At 39.1% G+C, this 12,581-nt stretch overlaps 2 protein-coding genes across 2 annotated transcripts; one reads left to right on the top strand and one right to left on the bottom strand.

Annotated features, from left to right (window-relative positions):
• Positions 1 to 935: 935 nt before the first annotated feature.
• Positions 936 to 5,343, top strand: LOX6 (PLAT/LH2 domain-containing lipoxygenase family protein). The gene is made up of 9 exons (XM_089044766.1): positions 936 to 1,696; positions 1,958 to 2,241; positions 2,362 to 2,598; positions 2,707 to 3,036; positions 3,135 to 3,220; positions 3,315 to 3,422; positions 3,517 to 3,818; positions 3,939 to 4,205; positions 4,327 to 5,343. The coding sequence occupies exons 4-9, from the start codon at positions 2,970 to 2,972 to the stop codon at positions 5,084 to 5,086; spliced, it is 1,590 nt and encodes a 529-aa protein (XP_088900892.1). The 5' UTR covers positions 936 to 1,696; positions 1,958 to 2,241; positions 2,362 to 2,598; positions 2,707 to 2,969; the 3' UTR covers positions 5,087 to 5,343.
• LOC103321980 (4-coumarate--CoA ligase-like 9) lies at positions 5,334 to 7,983 on the bottom strand. The gene is made up of 6 exons (XM_008223832.3): positions 6,832 to 7,983; positions 6,517 to 6,712; positions 6,152 to 6,297; positions 5,963 to 6,030; positions 5,754 to 5,856; positions 5,334 to 5,636 (listed from the first exon to the last, which is right to left on the bottom strand). Exons 1-6 carry the CDS (start codon positions 7,891 to 7,893, stop codon positions 5,523 to 5,525), a joined length of 1,689 nt encoding a protein of 562 aa, XP_008222054.3. The 5' UTR covers positions 7,894 to 7,983; the 3' UTR covers positions 5,334 to 5,522.
• Positions 7,984 to 12,581: the final 4,598 nt, after the last annotated feature.

The following is a 12,581-nucleotide window of genomic DNA, read 5'->3' as shown; positions in this document are numbered from 1 at the left end:
CAAAAATAAAATATGTTATCAAATTAGATAATGAAAATGTAGGTTTTGTCTGGTTATCTTATGGTCGTTGATAAGATCTCTCTTCTCGAACTTATAAAATAAACATGTGAACCAGAAGATCATAGGTTCATTATTATTGTTATTTTGTTTACAAAGAAGATCACCACCACAGATTTGTGGTCGTCGATAAGCTAAATGCATGTTGTTGTTTATTTTATATTATTAGTATTATTATTAATGTATCATGCACATGACAACTGTGGAATATTAAATTAAACAATGATGTCAGCTAAGTAAAATTACCTATATTATATTTAATTGACTTAAAGTTGAAAATTGTATATGCGGATTCACACATTACATACTTCTTTTAATATTAGAAAAAGAAATACCACGAGTTTTATGAACTTTTTTGGATGACACTGATTAACTTTTTTGGATGACATAATGAAATAAAGAGCTCACCAAATCAAATTTAAGACCAAATGAGATATAATTTGCTGTGATATCTCAGATCCAACCTCTAGGCAATTAATTCAGAAACCCATATTCTGACACCCAAAAAAAAAAAAAAAAGTAGGTAAATCCATATATTCTAATTTAATTTCTAAATTACGGAGATGAAAATTCAAACCCGAGTACATAGTGGAGAGTACATACACTCCAATCAACTTCTCTAAATATGTCTGTACGGCATAAATTAATTTGCCCAAGGGAGTCAAATCAAGTGAACGGTTAGGTGACAAGTAATAATCGAAGTCCAAGTAAGCATAATTCTAATCAAACCAACTATGTGCCACGTGGCAACTTCACGTAGCTTTCCCACTATATTTTTCGAGAAATTTTGTCATCACATTTTCCATGCTTATTCATTTGGATGATTAGCTAAAGTTAATCCCAGTTTCCCTCTCTCTCCTCCCCACAAGGTGAGAGAGAGAGTAAACCAGCAACGCCATAATATATCCCTAACCCTTCTTTATAGTTGGAGCTTGACATCACGCGCCATCAACTGAGAGTGTCCGTTGTTGCCATCAACAAAGAGAAAAAAAGGAAAGAAAGAAACCAGATGATGGAGTGGCAGACTGATGAAATGAGAGCTCAGAAAGTCCCATTCTTTTAGTGAGTGGCCACTAAAAAAATCTCAGACAGATATGTTCTTCTTTAAAGCATCAAGATCAACCGCCAGAAAAAGCAGAAACGCCGTCGTTTAACCGACACTAAGTTTACTTATATATCTTCCTCTTCCTTTTCTTTTCAAAAGGTATTAAACTTCATCATCTGTGAGTGAAGAGTTGTTAGAGAGAGAAATGTATGCAGTGAAACAGCCCACCACTGCTTCTCTCAAGTCAAACGTCGCCGTTGACCGGCGGGTTACCGGTTCCGGGACCTACATCAAGGTCCGAAAGGCCAGTGTACTCGGTTCCGGGTCAAGGGTTAATGGGCATGGATCAGTTCAGAGCCGTGATCAGTGGTGGAGACAAAGCTGTGGAGGCTTCAACCCCAGTGCAGAGCAAAGACGTTACTAGGTCCTTGGTTCCTTCTTCTTCTGAAGGGATCCAAGTGAAGGCAGTGGTGACCATCAGGAAGAAGATGAAGGAGAAGATCACAGAGAAGATTGAGGATCAGTGGGAGTTCTTTGTTAATGGGATTGGACAGGGAATTATGATTCAGCTCATCAGTGATCAAGTTGATCCTGGTTAGTTAGTTTCTTAATTTTACTTATTAAAAGGCTTTAACTTTTGTGCTTCTTTGTAGTTCACTTTATATATTCTTTTCTGGGTAAGCAATTATTTTGTATGATTGTGCTTCTTTTTGGTTTTTAGTTTTTGGTTTCATGGGTGGATGAGTGTGCAAGATGTTTGTGCTAGATTGTCTCTTTCATACTTGCTCTGTTTTGGCATTTTATTTCCAAATCTGAGGCCCTGTGGTAATTAATCTTTGTTGTTTGTTCTCTCAGTTACCAGTTCAGGAAAGAGTGTCCAATCTGCTGTGAGAGGGTGGCTGCCAAGGCCATTGCCTTCGGACTATGCACACATTGTTGAATATGCTGCCGATTTCACAGTCCCATCTGACTTTGGGTCTCCTGGAGCAATTCTTATTACCAATCTTCAGGGCAAAGAGTTCTACTTGTTGGAGATTGTCATTCATGGTTTTGATGGAGGCCCCGTTTTCTTCCCAGCAAACACTTGGATCCATTCGTGCAAGGACAATCCTGAAAGTAGAATTATCTTCAAAAATCAAGTACGAAAACCATATGCATATATATATATATATATATATATATCTATATCTGATTTCCGCTAAATTCTATCATGCTGCATGAATGATTTTTTGCTTACATTATCATGTTGTTGTAAATAGGCATATCTGCCTTCGCAAACGCCGGCAGGCCTTAAAGATCTTCGGCGTGAAGACTTACTCAGCATCCGGGGTAATGGGAAAGGCAGGAGGAAGGAACATGATAGAATTTATGACTATGATGTTTACAATGAATTGGGAAATCCTGATAAGGATCAAGAACTAGCTAGACCAGTCATTGGTGGAGAGGAGGGCCTTATCCTAGGCGCTGTAGAACTGGCAGGCCTCCAACAAAGTCAGGTATGATGTTCTTTCTCCATACTATATAGCTGCAGTCCAATTTTCCATATTTCATTAACTTTATAGCATTGACATCTAATTGCTCTGCTTTGCATGGCATTCAAACAGATCCTCTTTCGGAGAGTAGAATTGAAAAGCCCCATCCAGTTTACGTGCCTCGGGATGAAACTTTTGAGGAAATTAAGCAAAACACTTTCTCAGCCGGAAGGTTGAAAGCTTTGCTTCACAATCTTCTACCATCTCTGGCTGCTACATTGTCAAGTTCAGACATCCCTTTCAAGGCCTTCTCTGATATAGATGACCTATATAATGATGGTGTCCTCATTAAAGAAGAGGAGCAAAAAGAAGGCAAGATACTGTTTTTGGGCAGCATGGTGAAAGAGGTTCTCACAGTTGGAGAAAGGTGGTTAAAATACGAAATCCCGGCTGTTATAAAAAGTAAATCCACTTCTTCTCCCTCTATCCTTAAATATCCCCTTGTCTTGTCTTGTCTTTAATATCATTTCTTTCTCCTGGTGTTTAATTTGTGTGGTCAGGGGATAGATTTGCTTGGTTGCGGGACAATGAGTTTGCACGCCAAACTTTAGCTGGGGTCAATCCAGTGAACATTGAAATTTTGAAGGTAACAAACATACAAACAAATTCTGTGGTCAATTATTGTGTACTTTTAAATGAAATGCCCGTTTGAAGTCCTTAATTTGGGTTATATTTCACAGGAATTTCCAATTATCAGCAAGCTAGATCCTGCTGTTTACGGTCCTCCAGAATCTGCCATCACAAAGGAATTGATAGAGCAGGAACTCAATGGGATAAGTGTAGAAAAGGTATTAATGTCTATATGCATTATGAGAAATGTTTAGTGAATAAGGGTATTCCTTTCTTTCTATAGTTCTCTAAACTGAACATTTATCTTACCAGGCTATTGAGGATAAGAGACTGTTTATACTTGATTACCATGACATATTTATGCCGTTTATCGAGAAGATGAACTCGTTGCCGGGGAGAAAAGCTTATGCCTCTAGGACAGTCTTCTTCTTTACCCCTACTGGTATTATGAGGCCTATAGCTATTGAGCTTTCACTTCCACCAACAAGTTCATCCCCCCATAGTAAGCATGTTTACACACATGGGCATCATGCTACTACGCATTGGATTTGGAAGCTGGCCAAAGCTCATGTTTGCTCAAACGATGCCGGCATCCATCAACTAGTTAATCACTGGTAAAACACAAACAGATATGGATCTGCAAAGTTTACATTACGTCACGTTTAAACAATTATTGACCATGTTAAACTAGGATGTCTTACACTTATAATCTGTTGGTAATTTGTGTTTACCAGGTTGAGGACTCATGCTTGCATGGAGCCTTATATAATTGCGACTCATAGACAGCTTAGCTCAATGCACCCCCTTTACAAGCTTCTTCACCCTCACATGCGCTACACTTTAGAGATCAATGCACTTGCACGGCAAAGTTTAATAAATGGAGGGGGAATAATTGAAGCTTCTTTTAGTCCTGGAAAGTACGCCATGGAGGTAAGCTCTGCAGCGTACAAGAATATGTGGAGGTTTGACATGGAGGCATTACCAGCCGATCTTATTCGAAGGTAAGGTTTTGATGAGTGTCATAGGGTCAGTGTAGCTGTGTCTTTATTTCCAGAATTTTTTGCCTTCCTTGGCAAGCAAGCAAATTGACTAAGTGGTTGATACTTGTGTTAACATTTTCAGAGGCATGGCTGTGGAAGATCCTTCAGCTCCTAGTGGCGTGAGACTTGTAATTGAGGACTATCCATATGCTGCGGACGGCCTCCTCATATGGTCTGCCATAAAAGAATGGGTAGAATCCTATGTGGAACACTACTACTCCGAGCCAAATTCTGTCACGTCCGATGTTGAGCTCCAAGACTGGTGGAGTGAGATCAAGAATAAGGGTCACTACGATAAGCGGAACGAGCCATGGTGGCCTAAACTTAAAACCAAAGAGGACTTATCCGGTATACTTACAACAATGATTTGGGTCGCTTCAGGTCAACATGCAGCCATCAACTTTGGCCAGTACCCGTTTGGTGGTTATGTTCCAAACCGTCCTACCCTTATGAGAAAACTCATTCCACAAGAAGACGACCCTGATTATGAGAAATTTATTTCTAACCCACAGCAAACTTTCCTGTCTTCCTTGGCAACTAAACTTCAAGCCACCAAGGTAATGGCTGTACAAGATACACTCTCAACTCACTCCCCAGATGAAGAGTACTTGGGTCAGGTGAACCCTCTGCACTCCCATTGGATCAATGATCAGGAAATTTTGAAATCGTTCAATAGGTTCTCTGATAGACTAAAGGAGATAGAGAAGATCATTGAGAAAAAGAACAGAGATAGCCATCTTAAAAATAGGAGTGGGGCAGGCATTCCGCCATACGAGTTGCTGCTTCCCTCGTCAGGCCCTGGGGTAACTGGCCGCGGAATCCCCAACAGTATTTCTATTTGATTTGCTGTAGCTGGTTTAATGCTTTGGTCGGTATTAGCATCTTGATAAACATTCAAAATATTGTGCAGTCCTAGGGGTTTTTTTGGTCGGAGTGCAATCGTAGTTTGTTTATCAAACAAGTAGTAAAAGATCTGTGATCAATATAGTACTGTAGATGTGAATAAAGCTGCAGTCTTTATTATAGAGAGAGCATCCTGCCTTGTCATAGCCAATAATGAAAACAGAAAACTACCAAATAAAATGAAAATTTTGAGAAACTATGAAGCTTTTTTATTAGGCTAATATAATCTGTTGATACGGCACTGAATAATAAATAGGCATGTATGCGCATATACCTTAGAAATGATGAACAATCTTTGCTTGGTGCTTCAGCAATCATATTAACATTCTAGAGTATACAAATCTAAATGTAACACCAGAAGAAAGAAACTGGAGTTTACAGCTTGGATAATGCAAGTTTGATTAATTCCTTCCTCATCACTTTACCCTGTGCACTCTTTGGTATTGAATTGATGAATGCTACTCCTCGTATTTTCTTATAAGGTGCAACCTAAAATTGACATAGAAAATTTTAGTAGCCCTAATAATTTCATGCAAAATTGTGTGATCAAAATTGGTGAAATCATCCTTGTACGGTATGATCAGATCATGAGAATATCTGAGTCACCTGTTTGGCAATAAAATCCTTGACCTGCGATTCGTCAACAAAACTTCCAGAGCTCCTCACCACAAAGGCCATGGGTACTTGACCTGCTTCTTCATCAGGGTACCTGCCAGCAACAGAAATATGGTTTTACAAAGAAGCTCAAACAGCTGCCATGCCACATTCAAAAATACTTAACTGATTGACAGTATGAGACAGGAGAAATTACATACGGAATCACAGCTGCATCAACAATATCTGGATGGGATTGAAGCAGATGCTCCAACTCTGCCGGGGCAACCTAATGCAGATATATAAGCAACACACACTCAGCATTTCATAAATAACTCCATTGAAGCAAAGCAGAAAACATGTTTAATTTTAGTTTAGTAGGTGGATTTGCAAGGTTTAAAGCAGCAAACCTGGTAGGCTTTGTACTTGATCAATTCCTTTATCCTATCAACAAAAAATAGATAACCATCGTTATCAATATAACAAAGGTCTCCAGTTTTTAACCATCCTTCCGAGTCCAAAGCTGCGGCAGTGGCTTCTTCATCACCAACGTAACCTACAGTAATTTAATTAATTAAAAGATTAGAAAATTATCATTATTAAAAATGAAAAAAAACTCCAGCAGCAAATCAACATTACTGCAACATTACTTTAAGGGACTCGTAGCAAATCAAGATTACTGCAACATTACTTTAAGGGACTCGTAGCTCAAGTAATTTAGAGCAAATACTCAAATCCTTCACCTCAATATCGCTTGTGTAAAAACCAACATTACCTTTCATAATGCATGGTCCTCTAACCCAAATCTCCCCTTGCATCAGAGGAGGCAACCCAATGCCAGTCTCAGAATCAGCCTCAACAATCTTGGCCTCAATATTGGGCATCAGCTTTCCGTTGGCTCCCTCCACTCGCGTTTCTTCTGGGCCCACTGCCCCAAACACTCGGGCCGTTGTCTCCGTTAATCCATATCCCTGCACAACCACAGCCCACCACAAGGCCCCCAAAAACACGACAGCATATGCAATGTCGTTAAAATCTTCAAGCTCTTTCAACATATTGAATAGTGAACATGCAGTGGCTTTACACTGACCTGTGCCAGTTGTACGTTCGGGAGCCGCTTCTTCAACTTGTCGATGACACTCTTCGCAAGCGGAGCACCGCCGCAGGCGATCACTTGCAGCGAGCTCAAATCGTAGCCGCCCGTCTCATTCCCATCCCCGCTCTTTACCACGGCAACAGCCACCGGCGGGGCCCAGGCGACGTGGGTGATTCTGAACAGCTCGATGGCTCTCATCATCGCCTCCAAATCAAACCTCCCCGATATCGACGCCAGCGTGTCCCCCACAGCCAAAACCCTCAGGCAGAACGAGATCCCGTACACGTGGAAAAACGGCACCGTACAGAGAGCCACAGCGGCTTGTGGAGAAGCCGCGGCGGCGCTTCGAAGCGCGTAGACGCCGGCCAACGTTGATATCCAGTTCCGGTGAGTCAAAGCCACTCCTTTGACCCTCCCGGTCGTTCCCGACGAGTAGAGAATCGTCGCGGTGTCCGATTGGCTCACTTGAACTAGAGGCGGCTCGGCGGCGGCGGGAGACGTCATCATGGACTCGAACTCGGCCGAGTCAAGGAGAACAGTCCCGAGACGGAGCGAATTGGGGATTTTATGAGCGGTGGCGGAGGTAGCGAAGGCGACGGCGGGATTGCAGATGCGGATTTGGCGGGAAAGGTCGGGAATGGAGCTGGCGGGGTTGGAAGGAGAGACGATGACGCCGAGGGAGAAGAGAGAGAGGTAGAGGACAGGGACGTGGAGAGAGTTGGGGGAGAGAATGAAGGCGCAATCGCCATGGGAGAGGCCGAGTTGGGAATGGAGAGAGAAGGCTAGGGATTGGACTCGGCGAGTGAACTCGGGATAGAGAACTCGGAGGCCGGCGGCGGCGTCGAGGAGGGCGGGAGTGGAATGCGAGGGAGGAGAGTGTTGGAGATGGGAGAGAATGTAGTGGGTGACGGAGAGGGGTGTGGTTTGGGGAGGGAGAGGGGCATTGGGCCTGAGGCTGTGGAAAGTCTTGGTGGTTGAGCAAAACCCGCTCTTTGGATCAATAACGGCGCTGCTGGGATTGCTAATGGTAGTCTGCTCATCCGCCTTCTTCGCCATTTGAGATGAGTTTGAGAATTCGAATTGGAAATGGAGGTATACAAATTAGGTTTGGATACTTCCATTTGTCTAATATGAAAGGTCATAATTAGTTAGTTGTGTGACATTATCAATTTAAGCTTAAAAATGTTTTAAACACATGCATGTCCTATCTCCATCAAATTCAAATGTATGTTGACAATAGCATAAGCATTTTACTTTCTCCTTTCATTCAAATACTTGGCATTTGTCGAATGCGTCATTTTCCTATCGATTTCTAATTTCTAGTTGTAGGAGGGGCACTATCTAGTATGAAATGTCACTATTAATATGTTTTTAAAACGTGTGATGTGTGTGCGTGTCGGATTTGTAGTTCTCATCATAGTTCCATATGTAAACGATAAAAATTATATCGATTTTACTCATTTTGCCCTTTTATTTTCTTCTTTCTCTTTTGATTTAGGGATTTGGGCTTTACAAAGTCACCCCTTAAAATTTGGTAAATATTTCAAACTTCAGTTTATATAAACCCAGAAATTTTCGGGAACCAAACTTCCCGGGGCGATTTCTCCCAACCGATTCAGGCAAGACCGGTCACGTTAGAACCAACACTTTGCTCTTCCAGTCCCAGCCCATCTCAGTCTCGATCTGCCGTCGTGGTAGCCGGAAACCGCCACGAAACATTTATTTTTAAATTTCTAACAATAATCTTTGATTTGAAAGTTGAGATTTGGTTTTTATCTTTTTGCTTTTTCTGATCAAAGTGAAATTTTTATGTCTAAAACCTAAAAAACCTTTAAAATTTAGTAATTTCTAAAGTTGCGTTTTTGGGCTTGCGAAATAAGATACTTTGTTCATACAGGGGGTTCAATCCAACCATCTAATAATAACTATGCACAAGATCAGACGACTATTAATGACCCTCATTATAATCCCTCACTATAACTCCTCATTATAGCCTTCTAGTAAATCCTATGAAAACCCAAGTCCCTTGTCCAATCAGGCCCTTAATGAATTTGGTTTTCAAAGGAGAGGTTATACATATATCGTTTGTTACATAGAACTATCTTGGGATGGACTATGTTTAGGGACTATCTTGACTTGGCTTGGCTTGGTCTAAATTGGATAACACTTATCGTGCGTTTGGTTTATGCTTGGACTAAGACTTAGATTTTTATATTCTTTTATAATATATATACAGGAAGCTTCCATTGAGGATCCCCAAATAAGCTTATTTGAGGACACCCATTGTAGGCCCCACTCCGGATTGTATTTCACTAATCCAAACCGTCTATTTTGTATATACTCATTCAAAGATTATCTCTACAAAAAATCACTTGAATCTGATATCATTTGACCACTAAATTGAGTTATTGAAATTTTAGTACTTTCTTGAAGCACCATGTTCATTGATTTTGTAAGACACAATTGGATGTCAAACGGTTTCAGATTTGTCTAATTTTTTGTAAGGATGATCTATGAATGAAGACCTAAAAATAGATGGTTTGGATCATTGAGAAAAAATTGTAGGGTACCCTATATATATATATATATATATATGTCTCTTCTATTGAGGATCCTCAAATAAAATTATTTGAGGACGCCTTTAGGGTATCCTACAATTTTTTTCCAATGATCCAAACCATCTATTTTTTAGGTCTTCATTCATAGATCATCCTTACAAAAAATTAGACAATTTGAAACCATTTCGACATCCAATTGTGTCCTACAAAATCAATGAACATGGTGCTTCAAGAAAGTACTAAAATTTCAATTACTCAATTGAATGGTCAAATGATATCGGATTCAGGTGATTTTGTAGAGATGATCTTTGAATGAGTATTTACAAAATAGACGGTTTGGATTAGTGAAATACAATCTGCAGTGGGCCCTACAAGGTGTCCTTCAAATAAGCTTATTTGAGATTCTTCAATGGAAGCTCTCTGTATATATGTAACCTATATATATAGTGGGTGGATCTGTGACACCATATTTTTTACATAAGTTTTGAAACAATTTTTGGGCTATTAGATTACTCCATTTTTAATGGTTGAGATTAAACCTGACATGGCAAAATAATATTTTTTTTCTTTAATTAATATTTATATATTGTGATTAAAATTCTGATACCATATGAGTTAAGAATTCATTCTCTCTCATCTCATTAATTATCTTTAATTAATTCCCTCTCTCTCTTTCTTCTAAAGAGAACTAACGCTCCTCCTCTGCCGTTGCTTCTTTTTTCTCTCTCTCGCCTCCTCCTCTAGTGAGAGTGTTAAGTTTTGATCAAGTTTATTGCTCTATTTATGAATTGTTTAAGAGCAACAAATGGTAGCTAAAAAAGAATATGTAGAATAAAAGTTTTGTGTTTTGGATATAGTGTGAACGTCATTACTGTCATCCTTGAGAAGATAGACTAGGCAAATAAGAACAATGAACTCATTAAACTTGATACCCATGTCCTCATTAATATCACATACCTCAAAGAGATCACTGATTTCCTCATCTGTAAAAGAGACTTCCAGTTTATAAAAACATTTTTTCATCTCTTCTTGATCGATTGCGCCATTTGAATCCTCATCTGTCAAGAAAAGAAAAAGAACAATCCTCTTAGCAGTTACCAATTACGTGGACAAGGAAAACAGAAGAAGAAAAAAGCATATTCTTGGGTGGAATATATTAATGGAAGAAATATGCTTAACCTAGAAAGTTCAAATCCAGGCAAAGCAAAATTGGTAGAGTGCCTTTATTATCAATTCTCTTTAGAAGAAAGAGAGAGAATGAATTAATTAAAGATAATTAATGAGATGAGAGAGAATGAATTCTTAATTAATATGGTATCAGAATTTTAATCCCAATGTATAAATATTAATTAAAGAAAAAAAAATATTGTCTTGCCATGTCAAGTTTAATCTCAGCCATTAAAAGTGAAGTAATCTAATGGCCCAAAAATTATGTCAAAACTAATGTCAAAAATATGGTGTCATGGATCCGCCCCCGTACATATATAATATATATATATAAATCTTATTAAAGAATAAACAAATATTGAATGTATAAAAAATAATGAATGTATGAACATAATGATATGTTTTAAAATACTTCAAATTTTATAAAGACATAGGCTTAGGCTTATGAGAATGCTTACAATGCTCACACTCAGCTGTTCTTCAGATCATCGTTTCTGAGAGAACAATTTGAAACTAAGAAAACTAAATTTTTCATTCTGTCTACAACTGAGGCAAAGGCCTCCTTAAAAAGAAAATCTTAACCTTAGGAAAGGAAAATAACTAGGGTAGATTAACTAGAGTACAATAATTACAAATAGTCTTTTACTCAGATGCTCTAGCTTTTACTAAAGGCTCAACTTTTGACTTGTCTTTAACTCGGATGCTTTTACTTCAACTTTCTTTAACTCAGATGCTTTTACTTCAACTTTGGCTTTAACTCAACTTTTGACTCAGCTTTAACTCAGATGCTTTCTCAGGGAATCAAATAATCCATCATTCAATTTTGTCCGATAAAGAACACTCAGTCGGAATTCAAATCATATGCAGTATAGGCTTCATTAGGATCTTGACCATGGGGATAGTCAGACCATCTCATGGGTTGGTCAGGACTAGGACTCGTCTGGCGAGGCTGGCAACTGGAAGAGGATTGTGACTCATTGTCTTCATCATCATCTTGCATCTGTGAGGCTTGTAGGAGTAGCTGCTTAGCCATATCTTGTAACTCAGCTTTGGATTTTCCTTCCACAGAAAGATTTGTCTGGGAGGAATGCGAAGAGGTGGTCTCAGGCTCATGTTTTGGTGGCTTAGGGAAATCTCTGTAAAAATACTCAGCAATACGGTGGATTTCAAAACGATCCCACCATTTAACAGAAAATTGACGAGAAAAGATACGGGATTCCCAATTAATATTGTAAGACCATTTCATAATCCAAGGGATCTTATAGCGGATAAAAAATAGTAAGGGCATAGGAAAGAATAAATCACGTTCAGGGAGTTTGACTTTAGAAGAGAATATAGTAATCAGCTCAGTGATTTGTGCAGGAATGATTTCTGACTTAGGTCCATGTGTGTCCCACCAGTGGAGAAACCAGTAAGGAAGTTCAGAACGAAATTTACTATCAAAATTAATAAACCATGAATGGGAAAATTCAGGGGTTTGATGCAGAAATATGTAATAAAAGGACTCAACATAATCAGCATAATTATATTGCAATTTAGAAGGAAGAGTCCTTAGCTCATAAGGGTGGGCACCCCAACTCTTTTGATTCAGGATCTGGTAGATGTATATAGAGTGATAAATGATTTTCTGGGGATCAACTTTATCTCGGATAGGATTAATATCAACAGATTTAGTCTCATGGAGTATTTCTCTGTAAAATTTGAGGGACTTGTATGGACTATGAGGCATGAAATGGAATCTAGGAGGAAAATGGTTCAGGGCAAGCATTGCAGGGCTTATAGAGGTAGGAACATGGGGTTCAATAATGAAAAGATTAGCAGTACTTTTAGAGACATAAGGAGAAGTCTTAGGTCTAAATGTAGAAGAGGAAAGTGGAGTTGCATTAGGAGGTAAAGCAAGGGGATCATAATTAGATGTAAGTGCATATTGGTAATTAGGTCTCATTTGGCTCAATGTAGATCCTAAAGGGCTAAATCGATTATCTATAGGGATAGGAGGAAGACCAGGGAAAGGAGTAA

This window comes from Prunus mume, linkage group LG2, assembly GCF_029339155.1.
Source record: "Prunus mume cultivar Tortuosa linkage group LG2, ASM2933915v1, whole genome shotgun sequence".
Taxonomy (NCBI): domain Eukaryota; kingdom Viridiplantae; phylum Streptophyta; class Magnoliopsida; order Rosales; family Rosaceae; genus Prunus; species Prunus mume.
Note: the sequence above shows the minus strand (reverse complement) of the source record. Positions and strands in the feature narration are given on the sequence as shown.

Coding starts and splice junctions, on each gene's coding strand:
- LOC103321980 (XM_008223832.3), bottom strand. CDS start 7,893: ATGGCGAAGAAGGCGGATGAGCAGACTACCATTAGCAATCCCAGCAGC. Junction 6,298..6,516: donor AGGACCATGCATTATGAAAG/GTAATGTTGGTT, acceptor AAATTACTGTAG/GTTACGTTGGTGATGAAGAA. Junction 6,031..6,151: donor TCAAGTACAAAGCCTACCAG/GTTTGCTGCTTT, acceptor TATCTGCATTAG/GTTGCCCCGGCAGAGTTGGA.
- LOX6 (XM_089044766.1), top strand. CDS start 2,970: ATGGTGAAAGAGGTTCTCACAGTTGGAGAAAGGTGGTTAAAATACGAA. Junction 3,037..3,134: donor AATCCCGGCTGTTATAAAAA/GTAAATCCACTT, acceptor TTGTGTGGTCAG/GGGATAGATTTGCTTGGTTG. Junction 3,423..3,516: donor ATGGGATAAGTGTAGAAAAG/GTATTAATGTCT, acceptor TTATCTTACCAG/GCTATTGAGGATAAGAGACT.